This window comes from Cervus elaphus, chromosome 12, assembly GCF_910594005.1.
Source record: "Cervus elaphus chromosome 12, mCerEla1.1, whole genome shotgun sequence".
In the NCBI taxonomy this organism is placed as follows: Eukaryota; Metazoa; Chordata; class Mammalia; order Artiodactyla; family Cervidae; genus Cervus; species Cervus elaphus.
In genome coordinates this window covers 15,880,858-15,894,224 of record NC_057826.1, presented here as the reverse complement: position 1 = coordinate 15,894,224, position 13,367 = coordinate 15,880,858, and the positions used below count along the sequence as shown (strand labels likewise).

The 13,367-nt window shown below is 48.2% G+C and overlaps 1 protein-coding gene across 4 annotated transcripts in view; it reads left to right on the top strand.

The window, feature by feature from the left end:
• The window catches only part of LOC122705441 (feline leukemia virus subgroup C receptor-related protein 2), a 61,261-nt gene extending 52,019 nt beyond the window's left edge, over positions 1 to 9,242 (top strand). For 2 of the 4 annotated variants that reach the window (XM_043920828.1, XM_043920827.1), the window contains exons 6-10: positions 1,365 to 1,475; positions 2,260 to 2,365; positions 2,516 to 2,627; positions 3,217 to 3,272; positions 7,349 to 9,242. In XM_043920828.1, coding sequence (XP_043776763.1) covers positions 1,365 to 1,475; positions 2,260 to 2,365; positions 2,516 to 2,627; positions 3,217 to 3,272; positions 7,349 to 7,426 — 463 coding nt within the window. In that variant the 3' untranslated portion in view covers positions 7,427 to 9,242. Of the gene's footprint in view, positions 1 to 1,364; positions 1,476 to 2,259; positions 2,366 to 2,515; positions 2,628 to 3,216; positions 3,273 to 5,153; positions 5,690 to 7,348 lie in introns of those variants that run through there. The other 2 variants (XM_043920830.1, XM_043920829.1) reach the window with 2 other exon arrangements.
• Positions 9,243 to 13,367: the final 4,125 nt, after the last annotated feature.

The window sequence follows — 13,367 nt, the reverse complement described above, 5'->3', positions numbered from 1 at the left end:
TCTTCAGTGACCTAGTGGTTGCTTGGTGGATAATTATTTAGCCTTCATGTGTTTGTGGGTTTTGTAGTTCTTTTCTCATTGTTGATTTTTTTTTAAACTTTAAAAAAAATTTTTTACATTAAAAAAAATTTGCTTATTTTTTAATTGAAGGATAATTGCTTTACAGAATTTTGTTGTTTTCTGTCAAACATTAACATGAATCCACCATATTCGTAGTTGATTTCTAATCTCACTTTTGTGATTAGAAAAGATGCTTGATATGATTTCAGTTTTCTTAAATCAGTCATTCTTTTCCTGCAGGGCTTTGGTAAGGGTTAAATGAAATACTAAATATATGTAAAGTGCTTAAGAGAATCTCTGGCCTCCAATCACTGCGGTATCAGTTTGACACAAGCACAGTATGCACCTGCCGGCCCCACTGTGTTTCTGGCTTCAGCAGAGATGAGGGAAGGCTCTGAGCTTTCATGGTCTGAGTCCTGATGCTCGTGGCCACAGCGCCCAAGGAGGTGCCGAGCCCCTGACCTCAGTCAGGAGGACGGGGAGAGGGTGGCGGTCCCAGTGCAGGAGTGAGGGCCACAGCGGTCCTGGGTGGGCCACCTGGGGGGCGAGGTGCGTGCAGGGGCACGATCAGGGTGAGCCCGGAAGAGAAACCAGCCCTGCTGGGCCTTCTGAGGGACCAGTGGGGGGGACACGCGCCGGGAGTGGGCGCAGCTTTCTCCCTCGGGCTTTGGAGTCAAGGGCTCGTTCAGGGCTGGAGAATGTTCTCTCCGCTGCACTGTCAGGAGCGGAGCAGTTCAGATTCAGCGGGGAGAGCTGGGCTGCACGTGTGGCAACAGGAAGGACCCGGAGACGACAGAGACTCTCAGTCAGGTCCCTGCCCGGCATTGTCCGGGGGGCGGGGGCGATGCAGACAAGCAGAACGGGCTTCTGGGGTTGTCTGTGTGCCACCGCCTCCTGACCACAGCTGATGTGTCCCTGTTTTTTTGTTTTTGTTTTTTCTGGTGGAAGGAGAAAAGGAAAGGGCTGTGTCCCTGCTTGTGGGTGGGATGTACCCAATCCAGGTGCAGTATTAACTTGCTGAGAGGTTTCTGCAGGAGAACACACGTGCTACAAGATGGCTTCATACTGTCCTGGTCTCACCCTTTGTAGTTCTGAGCTATAGTGTGATCATTGGTCCAGTGTCCATCAACCTCATGGACGGAAAATTCTTTGAGAGTAAATAGCACACAGACCTGGGCTTGCTCAGCACTCGGCAGTTGCCCAAAAGATAGGAAGTGAGGTGGAGGAAAAGAGGAAGGAAGGAAGGGAAAATATCCTGTTAAAGTCTGCAGTTTATGACTCAACTTCACTGCCTCTGCTTGTAGGGAGACAACTTTGGTGGTCTATATCATGACTCTGGTGGGCATGGTGGTTTACACATACACCCTGAACCTGGGACACCTGTGGGTAGTGTTCATCACGGCTGGCGCAATGGGGTAAGTTGTACTTCGAACCTACTTAACTGGAAAGCGCCATCCATGGTTCCAGGACCTACTGACATCCTAGGATGCGATAAGGATCTGCCGCCTCTCATCGACTTCTGCAAACGTGGAAATGGCCAGAGGTCATGTTCACTCATAAAGGCTTCAAAATGCTGCCTGGGGCACCCAGGCCCATCCATGCTGTTGAGATGGACTATGTCCTTCATAAATCTCTGGGAAGCTAGGAGATGTTCAGTGTCTTTATGAGCTCAGCCTGGGACAACATGGGGTCACAGAAAGTACACAGGCCTGGGGATCAGAAAGGGTGGGTCCTGAGCTCACTGTTGCTGACTGTTTATTAGATCATAGGCACCTCCCTACCCACTCTGAGGCTCAGTGTCTTTATCTGTAATTGCAGATGAGTGGCCTCCCTTGTGGAGTTGTTGGAAAGAAGGAGAGAAATAACAGGTGTGAAAGCACCAGGAAGTGTGATGCATGAGAAAGAGATCAGAGCTGGAATTTTCTAGACCTGTTGTATGAGAAAGAATAGGAAATGGCGCTCCTTCCACAGGGATCTCTGCTCAGCTTCATCTCTTACTTATTTTCCTATGGACAGTACATGCAAGGGTGTGTGACCGTATGTGTGTAATGACCACCTAGAGGGTGGCCTGATTTTCAAGGGCCTGGCATGTCTTGATGGGAAGAAACAGAAAAAGGAGTTGTAGGGCAGGAGATGGGCACCCTTTTTTCCTTTTTCCGGACGTTCTCCATCACCTTGTTTCTGTGATCTGGGCTTTAGCTTCTTTATGACTGGCTACCTCCCACTGGGATTTGAATTTGCCGTGGAGCTGACGTATCCAGAATCAGAAGGCATGTCATCTGGCCTCCTCAACGTGTCTGCCCAGGTAGGCCTCTCGTTGGGTGGTGGCCTTGAAACCATGGGTCCTTGTTCCCTCCCGGGCTCGGCGGGAGCAGGCGCTGCATACGGGCAGCTCAGCTCCCCTGTGGGCTGGTTGCCTGGGCCCCTGGTTCCAGTCTTCTCGGTGCCTCTGCAGATATTCGGGATCATCTTCACCATCTCCCAGGGCCAGATTATCGACAACTATGGAACCATGCCTGGGAACATCTTCCTGTGTGTCTTTCTGACCCTTGGAGCAGTGCTCACTGGTGAGTCGGGGCCTCAGGACAAAGTGATGCTCTGGCTGCGCCTGAGTTTATGCTGTTGGCAGATTGGCAGCCAATGTCTTGACTGATCATGCAGCTAAGGGGCTCACGTGCAGCAGGGCAGACGAGAGGACTCATGAGGAAGTATCTTTGGCAGGCAGTAGCATATTTTGTTGGAATGAGCTTCAGTTTTGGTCTCAAAAGACCCTTGTTGGAACCCTGCACTGTGACACTGACCTCCATAGCTCTTTGACCTTGGCCAAGTGGACTGACCTCTGGGAGCACCACTTTCCTAATCTGTAGATTGGAGATTGCTGTGAGGATTGGAGCACTGTGTGCAAGCTCCCTGCAAATATCAGGGGTCTATGCATGGAGGCCAGCGTCATCACTGGCTTCTTCCTGTCTGACACAGCAGTGGTCCCCCAGGCTCTGTCAAGGTGGCTGATGGAACCTCCAGATCCCTGGAAGATCTGAAGGAGGTGGGATACTCGTGACCCTTAGGAGAGTTAAGAGCTCCCTCTTGTGGATGAGCTTGACCATTGCTCTGCTTGATAACTTTCTGTTGCCCCTCTTCTGTGTCCTTGAACCTCAGCGTTCATCAAGGCAGATCTCCGGAGGCAGGACGCAAACAAAGAAATTCCTGAAAATGTGAGTATGTGGGAGCTGCTGGGCTGAGATGTGGGCACAGACTTTGCTGAGGCTGTGGCCTTGGGGGGAGGCGGGGGAGCACCCGGGGACCGGTGGCTGTGAGAGCAGCTCAGCGTCACACACGTGGAGACAAAGGGCTTCCTCCGTGGGGCTCAGCCCCGCTTTTCTGCTGCCCTCTCCGGGTTTTTCTCCCACTTCCTCCCCTGCTCCTGGCCTCCCTGCTCTGGTCCCCAGAGCTGGTCCCTGTGTCAGTCTGCCGAGCAACACCCACCCCGGGGTCCTGAGACAAGTCCCGAGGCCCCGGCTCCTCTCCTTTCAGCCTGGGGTTCTTGAATGGAGAGATGTGGGGGGCTGGCTCCTTCATCCTGTCATAGCGGTGGTGGCCCCGAGGCAGGGGCTCTCCTGGCATGTGGCAGGCCCTCAGGAGGTGCCAGGGAGGGACCAGAGCCAGTGTGCTGCCATCAGGGCTCTCAAAGTACACGTCAGGAAGCAGGGGTGGGTCATGGTGGAAGGGGAGAGGACCTGGAATTATTAGCTCGACAACAGAAAAGTATTTCCCATCTTTTCTAATTGGCTGGGAACTATTTAACCATCGTGCTGTGCTGGGCTTAGTCGTGTCTGACTCTTTGCGACTCCATGGACTATAGCCCACCAGGCTCCTCTGTCCATGGGGATTCTCCAGGCAAGGATACTGGAGTGGGTTGCCATGCTCTTCTCCAGGGGTGAAGGGATCGAACCCAGGTCTCCCGTGTCGTGGGAGGATTCTTTACCGTCTGAGCCACCAGGGAAGCCCAAGAATACTGGAGTGGGTAGCCTATCGCTTCTCCAGGGGATCTTTCCAACCCAGGGATAGAACCCATGTCTCCCACATTGCACGCAGATTCTTTACCAGCAGAGCCACAAGGGAAGCCCAAGAATGCTGGAGTGGGTAGCCTGTCCCTTCTCCAGGGGATCTTCCCGACCCAGGAATTGAACTGGGGTCTCCTGCATTGCAGGTGAAGCTACCAGGGAATCCTTTAACCAATGTGTTAGATATCAAATCTGAATCAGGATGAAAGGAATTTCAGCTCTCAGGAGTCAGTGGGATATTGCTTAAAAGAACAAAACACCTAAAACCTGTTACAGAGGTAATACATATTCTTTGCAGAAAAAAATTTTAAATATAGCAAAGTGTACACATTTTAAAATTTTTTGTTTGTTTTAAAGTGTACAAAATTTTAAAGTCATCCTGTAATAGCATCACCTAGAGATGAGGTCCTGTCTTTTTGCATTTGCTCACACATGTCTGTGTACACATATGATATATATGTGTGGGTACATGTATGTATTTTTTAAACAAAAATAGAGTCTTGTGCTTTTGTTGCTCTGTAAGCTTCTTGTTCTATGTGCTTTTGTACTTTCTGCAAGCGCTTTGTCAGGTCATTAGTCTTTTACAACATACACGTCACAGTGTTCTAATAACTGCACATGAATAGACATGATTTGATTGACAATTTTCCTGTCCAGGAACACTAAGATTGTTTCTAATTGTTGTTAGAGATGATACTGTGTTTACTGTTCTGGAGTTGACTCTTTGGGCATGTTCTTAAGCACCGTATTTTCTTGAGAAACAGATCAGTGGTTGTGCTGTTGTTAAGACTTTGATATGTGTTACCAGACTGTCCTGTAGAAAGAAGGTGCTATCAATACTACTAATGTACATTGCTCTAGCAGTGTATGAGGCCAACCCTGAGTATTTATCATTTTGAAAATCTTTGCCAGTTATCTAAGGCAAAAATGGTATCTGAAAGAGGTACGTTTAGTGCTTTAAGGATATGCGCTGAGAGACGGATGCTAATCTCTGTTCCCTTCTTGTTTGTCCTCTGATCTCATGCTCTGGAGTTGGCAGGTGGTAGCAGGTAGCAGGTGAAGGGGGCGATGCCTGGGACAGGACATTCAGTGGGGCCAGAGGGAACGTCTGAGACAGGAGTGGTCTTCTCAGGAGCCTGTGAGAAGCGTGGCATCAGCCCTGCGGAGATGGGCTTGTCCCTGTGCCATAGACGAGGAAGCGTGATTTGGGACACTTTGGTGACTATTAGTGTGAGCCTATGAAAAGGTGCCTATGATAACAGGACGGATTTCTTGTGAAAAGATTTCAATTTGAAACGTGATGCATTGTGTCAAGCGATATGAGATTCTGCTGTGTTTACTTTGTAATCTGTGTTTCCCTGGGCAAAAGCAAACAGAAGAAAGTAAAGGTTGCTTGTAGTCCCAGTGCCCAGAGATAACCTAGTAACATTTAGTCATTTTCCAGTGTTTTCTGTGGATGTAGAAATGTGCTTGTGCATGCTGGGCTTTCTACCCTGCTTGTTTCCTTTCGAGAGTCTGACAAGCTTTCTACACCACTGCCCCCCCAGCCCCACATCTCCATGTACACATTTTCATTTCCTCCTGTTACTACCTAGGTCGGCCCACACTTCCCTGACTTACAGGCAGATCCTTGTCCCCGGGGACCTGGTTTGTTACCCGGTAGTCAGTGAGCGCTCAGTCTGTCCGTGAGGACTGTGGGAAGCAGCACGGGTCGGACCAGGAGGCCAGCGGGTGCAGGCGCTCACGGTGCTGTCCTGGACACTCCCCAGGTGTCTGCACCCCCCTCGCTCCTGGGGGGCCTGGTGGGACGGGGGTCAGAGTCCCGCGGGGCTGGTCCCAGGGAAGTCAGGGCTGTCAGGGGCGTCGTGAAGGAGCCGTCATTTCCCCCACCGAGGTGGCGGGCGTGAGTGGGACCTGCAGGCCATCCCAGGACTTCAGTCTCAGCGCCAGGGAACAACAGGGCAGGGAGTGCATCGGGCCAGAGCTGCGCTTTCTGATCAGTGAGGTGGGTCATTGGCTGAAAGGGCCAGAACTTCCAGTGGGTCAGGACTGATGCTGATGATGACAATCTGTGTTTGGGTTTCCATTTTTCTTCCAGTTGGTAGTTCTCGGCCACAGAGACATAAGCCTTGTTTGGTTGTGATTTCAAGGTGATGGCGCTGAAGAAGGCGGGTGTGTGTGTGCATGAGTGTGTCAGAGACAGGAGGTGGCATGACTGATTGAAGTCAGCTGCTGGTTCTGAGTGAGGGCTTCTCAGGGCTGTGGCCGAGCTGGTGCCAACAAGTTAGCAAGATGGAGAACCGGACACTGGATCTCCCGCTGTTGCCTCTGCCACGGGCTAAGCTGGGGGTCGTGGCGGGTGAAATGCCATTTGTCCAACTGGTGTGGCCTGCATGTGCTCCGCCAGCCTCGAAGGTCAGAGCTGTGTGGGGCTCGGCCTGTGCTCGAGGCCTTGTTGGGAACGAGATGAGCCCCTGAGGGAAGAAGCAAAGTGCTCCTAAAAAGCAGACAAACACCCAAGGTGGCAGTCAGCACCTAGGAACCTCAGAGCATAATCTCCAGGGCATGTTTAAATCCCACCCAGCTAACAAGCGTGACCCTGAATGTCTTCTAATTCTGTGCCGTCGTCCCCAAGAAATCTGATGACAAACTGACCCAAAGTCTCTTTTTCTATGGGGAAAAGATATTCACATATAAAGTCTCTTTTTCTATGGGGAAGCTATATTAATATATACATATTTTGAGCCATAATACATCCTGTCTTTGTAACAGTTTGCTGTGCATCTGTTTCACACACATGGTAACCGTGTTCATCATCCTGGGGGCTGCCCCTGACCGGGGGTAGTCAGCACTCCTGAGGGGGGTGCAGACCTGGCCCTTCCACAGGCATGCGGGGGTCCATCCAGGTGGGGTGAGGCTGTCAGAAGGGGAGGAGGGTGACGGGAGCTCAGTGGCACTCACAGTGCGATGGTCCCTGGAGGCTGTGGTGTCCCGGAAGGCTGGCCTTTTCGCTCCTCCTTCACTCTGTCGTGATGGTGTGTGTGTTGGGGGTGGGGAGCTCTGTGCGTGAGCGGAGCCCCTGTCCTCGTCCTTGTTCACTGTCGGGGATGCTGAGTGCCTGTGGCTCTGGTCTTCCCCCGGATTCAGACACATGGGCAGGCAGATACTCAGCAGGGTAGAGTCCCTGCCGCCTCACCCCAAGGGCCGTCCCCTTGTCTGTCTTGTAGAAACCCCAGGAAGGGGAGGAGGAGGAGGACAGCAAGAGCAGCAAAGCCCCCACCACTGTCCGGGAGGAGCGTTTCTGAGAGAGGGTGGAGGAATGACTCGGGGGACTCGGACCACCCCCACTTCTTCAGCCAGCCCAGCTCTGCCTGCCAGCCCCACCGCCTTCCCCGAGCAGCTTCTGGGGGAACTGGGAGGAACATCTGTGTCTTGGAGGAAAGAGCCTCTGCCTCCTGGAAGCCACTCCAGAGCTTGCCCGGTCTCTGTGGGGGAGATGCACTTTCCACCACACAGGTGGGGGCCCTGCCTTCCCCCTGCAGGTTCTGGGAGCTGGGGAGGCAGAGAGAAGCCTGGAGTCAGTCCTGGCTGCTGCCTCACCTTCCTGTTCCAGCCCATCCCTCGGGACAAAGCCTGCACATTATCCTGAAAGAAAGCTTATTCAGGAGATTAATTTTTCTAGTGTCTGACGACCCTTAGGAGCCCAGTTCTCAGGAGCAGCAGCTGCTCTGGACGAGGGTCATTATTGGGCCCCAGACTGACCACTGACCTTCTGTGGGAGAGAAAACACCCTCAGGACACCTCTCAGGACGCCAGGACCAGGTTCTTCCAGCTCGTGCTGGCGTCTGTCTGCAAACCCTCTCTCCTCAGAGCTGATCACACCAAACACCAATAAACTTGACAAAAACATTAATGTGGCTGAGAAGAAGAAGCCATTTCAGGGCGTTGACCTCCTTGGGATGTGATGGTGCTTATGAATCTGGGGAGTCTGGTAGCCTGATTTGGGAACAGAAAGGTTCTTTTCTGCAGGAGATGTCCTGGCCCAGGGCCTTCTGTGCTCACTGTCACCTCTGCTGCCTTCCTCCGAACGCCACTCAGGGGCTCGTGTTCTCCTACCTGTAACCCTCACTGCAAACTCACCTGGGTCCTTCCCCGCTGAGAACGCCAAAGGTCCCTGAGAGATGAGGGGAAGGGGCAGAAGGAGAGGTGGCCTGTGAATGGGACTCGGGTCTGCTGGGTTAGGTAAGCGTGTCTTCCTCAGGTGGGAACAGAGTTTGCAGCCCCAGCCCCTCTCCCCACCCCTTCTATAATAGTAATAATTCTTTCTCAGATATTCTGAATTTAAGGGGACTCCCTTTCAACCAGGAGCTTCTCAGGTGTTGCCAGTGGTAAAGAATCTGCCACTGGAGACGCAAGAGACACAGGTCCGATCCCTGGGGTGGGAAGATCTCCTGGAGCAGGAAATGTCAACTCACTCCAGTATTCTTGCCTGGGGAATCCCATGGACAGCCTGGCGGGCTGCAGTCCATGGGGTCCCAGAGGCAGACACTTCTGAGCGCACACAGACGCACATGTCCTTCCAACCTGCGCACAGACGCACATATCCTTCCAACCAGCCCAAGCTGCCCCCTCCTGCCTTGCCTGCTGTCTGGCTCTACTCACGGGCTTGGGGAGAATCTCCTCAAAATAAGACATTTTGGTTGTTTCTCATGTCCTTGAGCTCTGTGATCACAAACCCTGTGCTGTTTTGTTGTGGCCACTGCCCTGGGCTCAGAATATTGGAGCTGCCAGCGTGGAAGTGGTGCTGGGTGCTTGGGCCACTGCCCAAGGGCAGCTGGCGTGTGTGTGTGTGTGTGTGTGTGTGTGCGCGCGCGCGTGTGTGTGTGTGTGTATACAGTACTCTGTACATAAAAGAAGTTCACACTTCTGGTGCAAGGACTGAGTTAGTGGTAGAAAGGAGGTGGAAATGGAAGGTGCCTTACTTTTTAATAAAGAGAAAGTGTTTACTCTTGAGCCTCTTAATTTTATAAACAAAATGTTTACTGAAACCATCGTTTTATTTGAAATCATAATTCGTATTTTCTATTTGTAACACCAGATATATTAAAGCAATAAAATATCCTCCATGTGGTCTGCCTTGTCACTTGTTGGGGCAGAGATGGCTTTGGCGGTGGGAACAGGCTGGAGGGCTGGGGCTCGGGGTAGAGGGGGCGTTCCTCCACACTGTGGAAGGTGGTCCTCTGTAGACATAGATGTTACCATGCTAGTGGGTTATTTTTTAAAGATGAGGCTGCAGACGTTACTGTCTGTCCATGTGGAGAGTGCAACTCAAGGCCGAATCTGTGGTTCCAACAACTTTCCATTCAGTGTGATCTTTTTACAGTGCATGTCAACCACATCAGTCCTCCACTTAAAACCCTCTTCTAGCTTCTTACTGCAACCAAGGCCCAGACCTCATCAGAGCCCACAAGACCCCATGCACTATGGCCCCCACCTTCCTATCTGACCATCCACTGTTCTGTTCAGTCTCTCTGCTCCAGCTACACGACCTCCCTGCCTTGCCTTGAATGTACCAAGCATATTCCCACCACAGGGCCATTGCACCGGCCAGTCCCTGTGTCTGGGGTTCACTGGCGGCAGGTGTCCATATGACTTGTTTCCTCACTTCAGCTCAAATGTATTATCTGCGTATGTATATATGTACCCAAATCACCCTGCTGTGTGCCTAAAACATTGCAAGTCAACTATATGTCAATAAAATATATATATTAAGAAAAAATTCCATGGACAGAGGAACCTGGTGGGTTACCGTCCATAGCATCACAAAGAATTGGGCAAAACTGAGTGAGTGAGCTTCATCATCAATCTACAAAGGACCATCCAGTGATCTCTCAAAATTGCTTGATTTGTACTAAAAATAACCCAAAGACTGCTGTCAGATCTCCCAGGATAGGGATCCAACATAGAGGAGCCTGCGCCACCAAGGACTGGCAAATAGACTTGACTTAAATGCCTTGAGCTGCAGGAAATTTCAGATTGCTGCTAGTATTGGTGGTCCTTTTCAGGACTGGTGGAGACCCCAGGACTGAAAAAGCCTCCAAAGTGGTGAAAGCCATGCTTAAGGAAAATTTCCCCCAATTTGGATAGTCTAGCATCCTTCAAAGTGATAACAGGCCTGCTTTTCTCTCTAGCATAATCCAACAAATGTCTAAACCACTGCAGATTAATGGAAAGCTATATTCATCCTGGAGTGCACATTCAGTAGGAATAATAGAGAAAATGAATTCTACATTAAATAACATTGCTAATATATGTTGAGTCTAATTTAACTTGAGGTCAGGGCTTGACAATTGCCCTACTATGGATCAGAGTGGCCTCCAGAAGCAGGCTTAAAATTAGCCTCTTTGAAATATTGTGTGGTAGACCATTCCATGTGTCTGCCCAGGAGGGAGAATGTATAAATACTTTGAAAGATTTAGCAGTTGCCAATTATGTTAAAACTCTAGGTACAATACAAACCTCTGTTTATGAGCTTGCTTCTAGAAAGCCTTCCTTGCATCCTTTCTGGCCTGGACATTGCATCCTCTCAAAACATGTGGAGAACAAGGGCCTGGGCACCAGCTGACTGCAAAGTGGACAGAACCACCTGTGGTATTACTTATCACACACTCATCTGTCAGGTTAGCTGGAGTAAAGCCAGGGATACATCACACTCAGGTCAAAGCAGCCTTACCATCATCAGAAAATGACCCAACTCCTGGGAGTCCTAGAGAGCAGTGTGTTTGTGAACCCTTAGAAGACTTAAGGTTGCTCTTCAGAAAGGTAAGTATTGAGAATAAAATTTCCTTGCAGAAGGAATTTCATCAGGTTCAAATAGTTCGAGAGAATTGTTTTACTTACTAAAATTATTAAGGAGTATTCCTGACCCAAAGCTGATCAATTCCATTTTATGATCACCCCCTCATTGCCTCTGTTCAGCAGGAAGTAGCCAAAGCAATCATCACCCCTTATTCCCACAAGATTGTGGAATGGACATTGATAGGAATTGCAATAGGGGTGGGGCAAGCACTTGGCTGTTAGTGAGTGACTGTTAGAGGTTCCGCCCAGCCATTGGTTAGAGTCAGAATGGGCCCACTACTTCCTCCATTTAAAAGGAACTGAATTCAGACTGAAAGAAGTTGGGTTTTGTTTTTTTTTTAATGAAACAAAGATGATTATTTTTAATGATAAAAGGTACAATTCACTAAGAAGATAGACATAAACAAAAAGCAAAAATCAGAAGAAATATAAGGGAAAAGAAAAAATATATAATCATAAGTGAGACATATAAACATTTCTCTGAGAATATTTTATCAAGTACATAAAAAATAAGAATAGGAGCATCTGGAATGATGTCATTAATAATTTAAATATAGTAGATCTGTTTATATTAATTTATATTAATCTGTTTATATTAATTTATATTAACCTGTGTAATACTACACAAATATATTTAAAATTTTATATCTCATAAGTTATTAGATGTCCAGAGGACATTCAGAAAAACTGACAAAAGATAAACATTACTAAATTTCAAAAAGCAGAATTCTTTTTTTGGTGATTCAGTTATACAAATAGATATATATTATTTTTGAAATGATTTTCCATCATAGGTTATTACAAGATATTGACTATCGTTCCCTATGCTATACAGTAAACCTTTGTTGCTTGTTGCCTGTCTATTTTTTTTTAAATTAGAAATCTAGCATTCTATTCATGCTAAGTCAAACAAGTAGAATCAAAATGTCATAGATTTTTTCAGCTAGGCAAAAATTCATAAGGTTTCTAAAATATACATATTATACATATTATTTATATATATGTATAGAAGAATTTTTCTACTGTACTTGATAAAGAACTATACTTCAAAAAAAAAAAGAGATGGAAAAACCAGAAAGCATAAACTAAATGAAATGGGAGCACTGAATATGAAGTAGAAAAAGTGAAACAAACTAAATAAAAGTAAAAGATCATCATAGAGTCCAGTTATTTTTAAACAGGGCTGCTCATTAGAAACATATCTGGAGCTCTGGTGAAAAACAGCAATACCTGGGCATTTGTATTTTTCAAAAGCTCCTAGATAATTCTGATATGCATCTGGATTTAAAAAGTGATTACAGGGTTTTCTATTAAATTATAATATAGAATTTTGTTATTTTCTGAAAACCAATCATAATAAAATGGTGTTAAGTAATAGTTTTATAATTGAAAGGTTGCAGCTGCAAGCCATGTGCTATGCTGGGACTCATGACCTCCAGCAGAGAGGATTTTGATCCAGGGCCAGAGTCAAGGCTTCATCACTTGGACATTTTGTGTGGCAAAAGTTTTGTTGTAGGAAGTGGGAGGCCCTCTCTAGGGCCCTGAGAGAGGTCTCTTGTCTAACACTCAGAAAAGAATAGTCTGAGGAGACACGTGCTGACAAAGCAAGAGATTTTATTGGGAAAGGAGCGCCCGGGCGGAGAGCAGCAGGGTCAGGGAACCCAGGAGGACTGCTCTGCCACGTGGCTCGTGGCTCGCAGTCTAGGGTTTTATGGTGATGGGATTAGTTTCCGAGTTGTCTTTAGCCAATCATTCTGACTCAGAGTCCATCCTGGTGGCGCACACACCCATGCATCACTCGGCCAATATGGATGCCAGCGAGAGGGATTCTGGGAGGTGGACGGACGCGCGGTGTCTCCTTTTGACCTTTCCTGAACTCTTCCGGTTGGAGGTGGCTTATTAGTTCCGTGTTCCTTATCAGGACCTCCTGTCCTAAAACAACTCATGCAAATGGTTACTAGAGAGCCTGGCCAGGGTGGGTGGTTTCAGTCAGTGTGCTTCCCCTAACAGTTTTATTCAAGTATAAAAGGGATAGAGAAAGCTTCTGACATAGACATCAAAATGGGACAGAAAGAGTGCCCCCTTGCTAGTTTTTAGCCAGGAGTTATGCATCTGTTAGCAAGTTGCTAATCAGATAAAAGAAACACTTCAAAACTGAGAGAGTTGCACCAGGCCCCTCTCCTACCACATGCATTTTTGATAGCTTTGGCACAACATGAGTTGTCCTGGGCCATAAAACAATTGGCATGAAGCTTGAAAAAAGGCAGATTTCCAAGCAAATACATAGTTTCATTAACATAGCTTAAGAAAACTTTTCCACGAGTAAGATGTACTAGTTTGTTGAGCCATTATCAGTTCAAGATTTGAGAAAAAGCTTAGTCTTAGGCA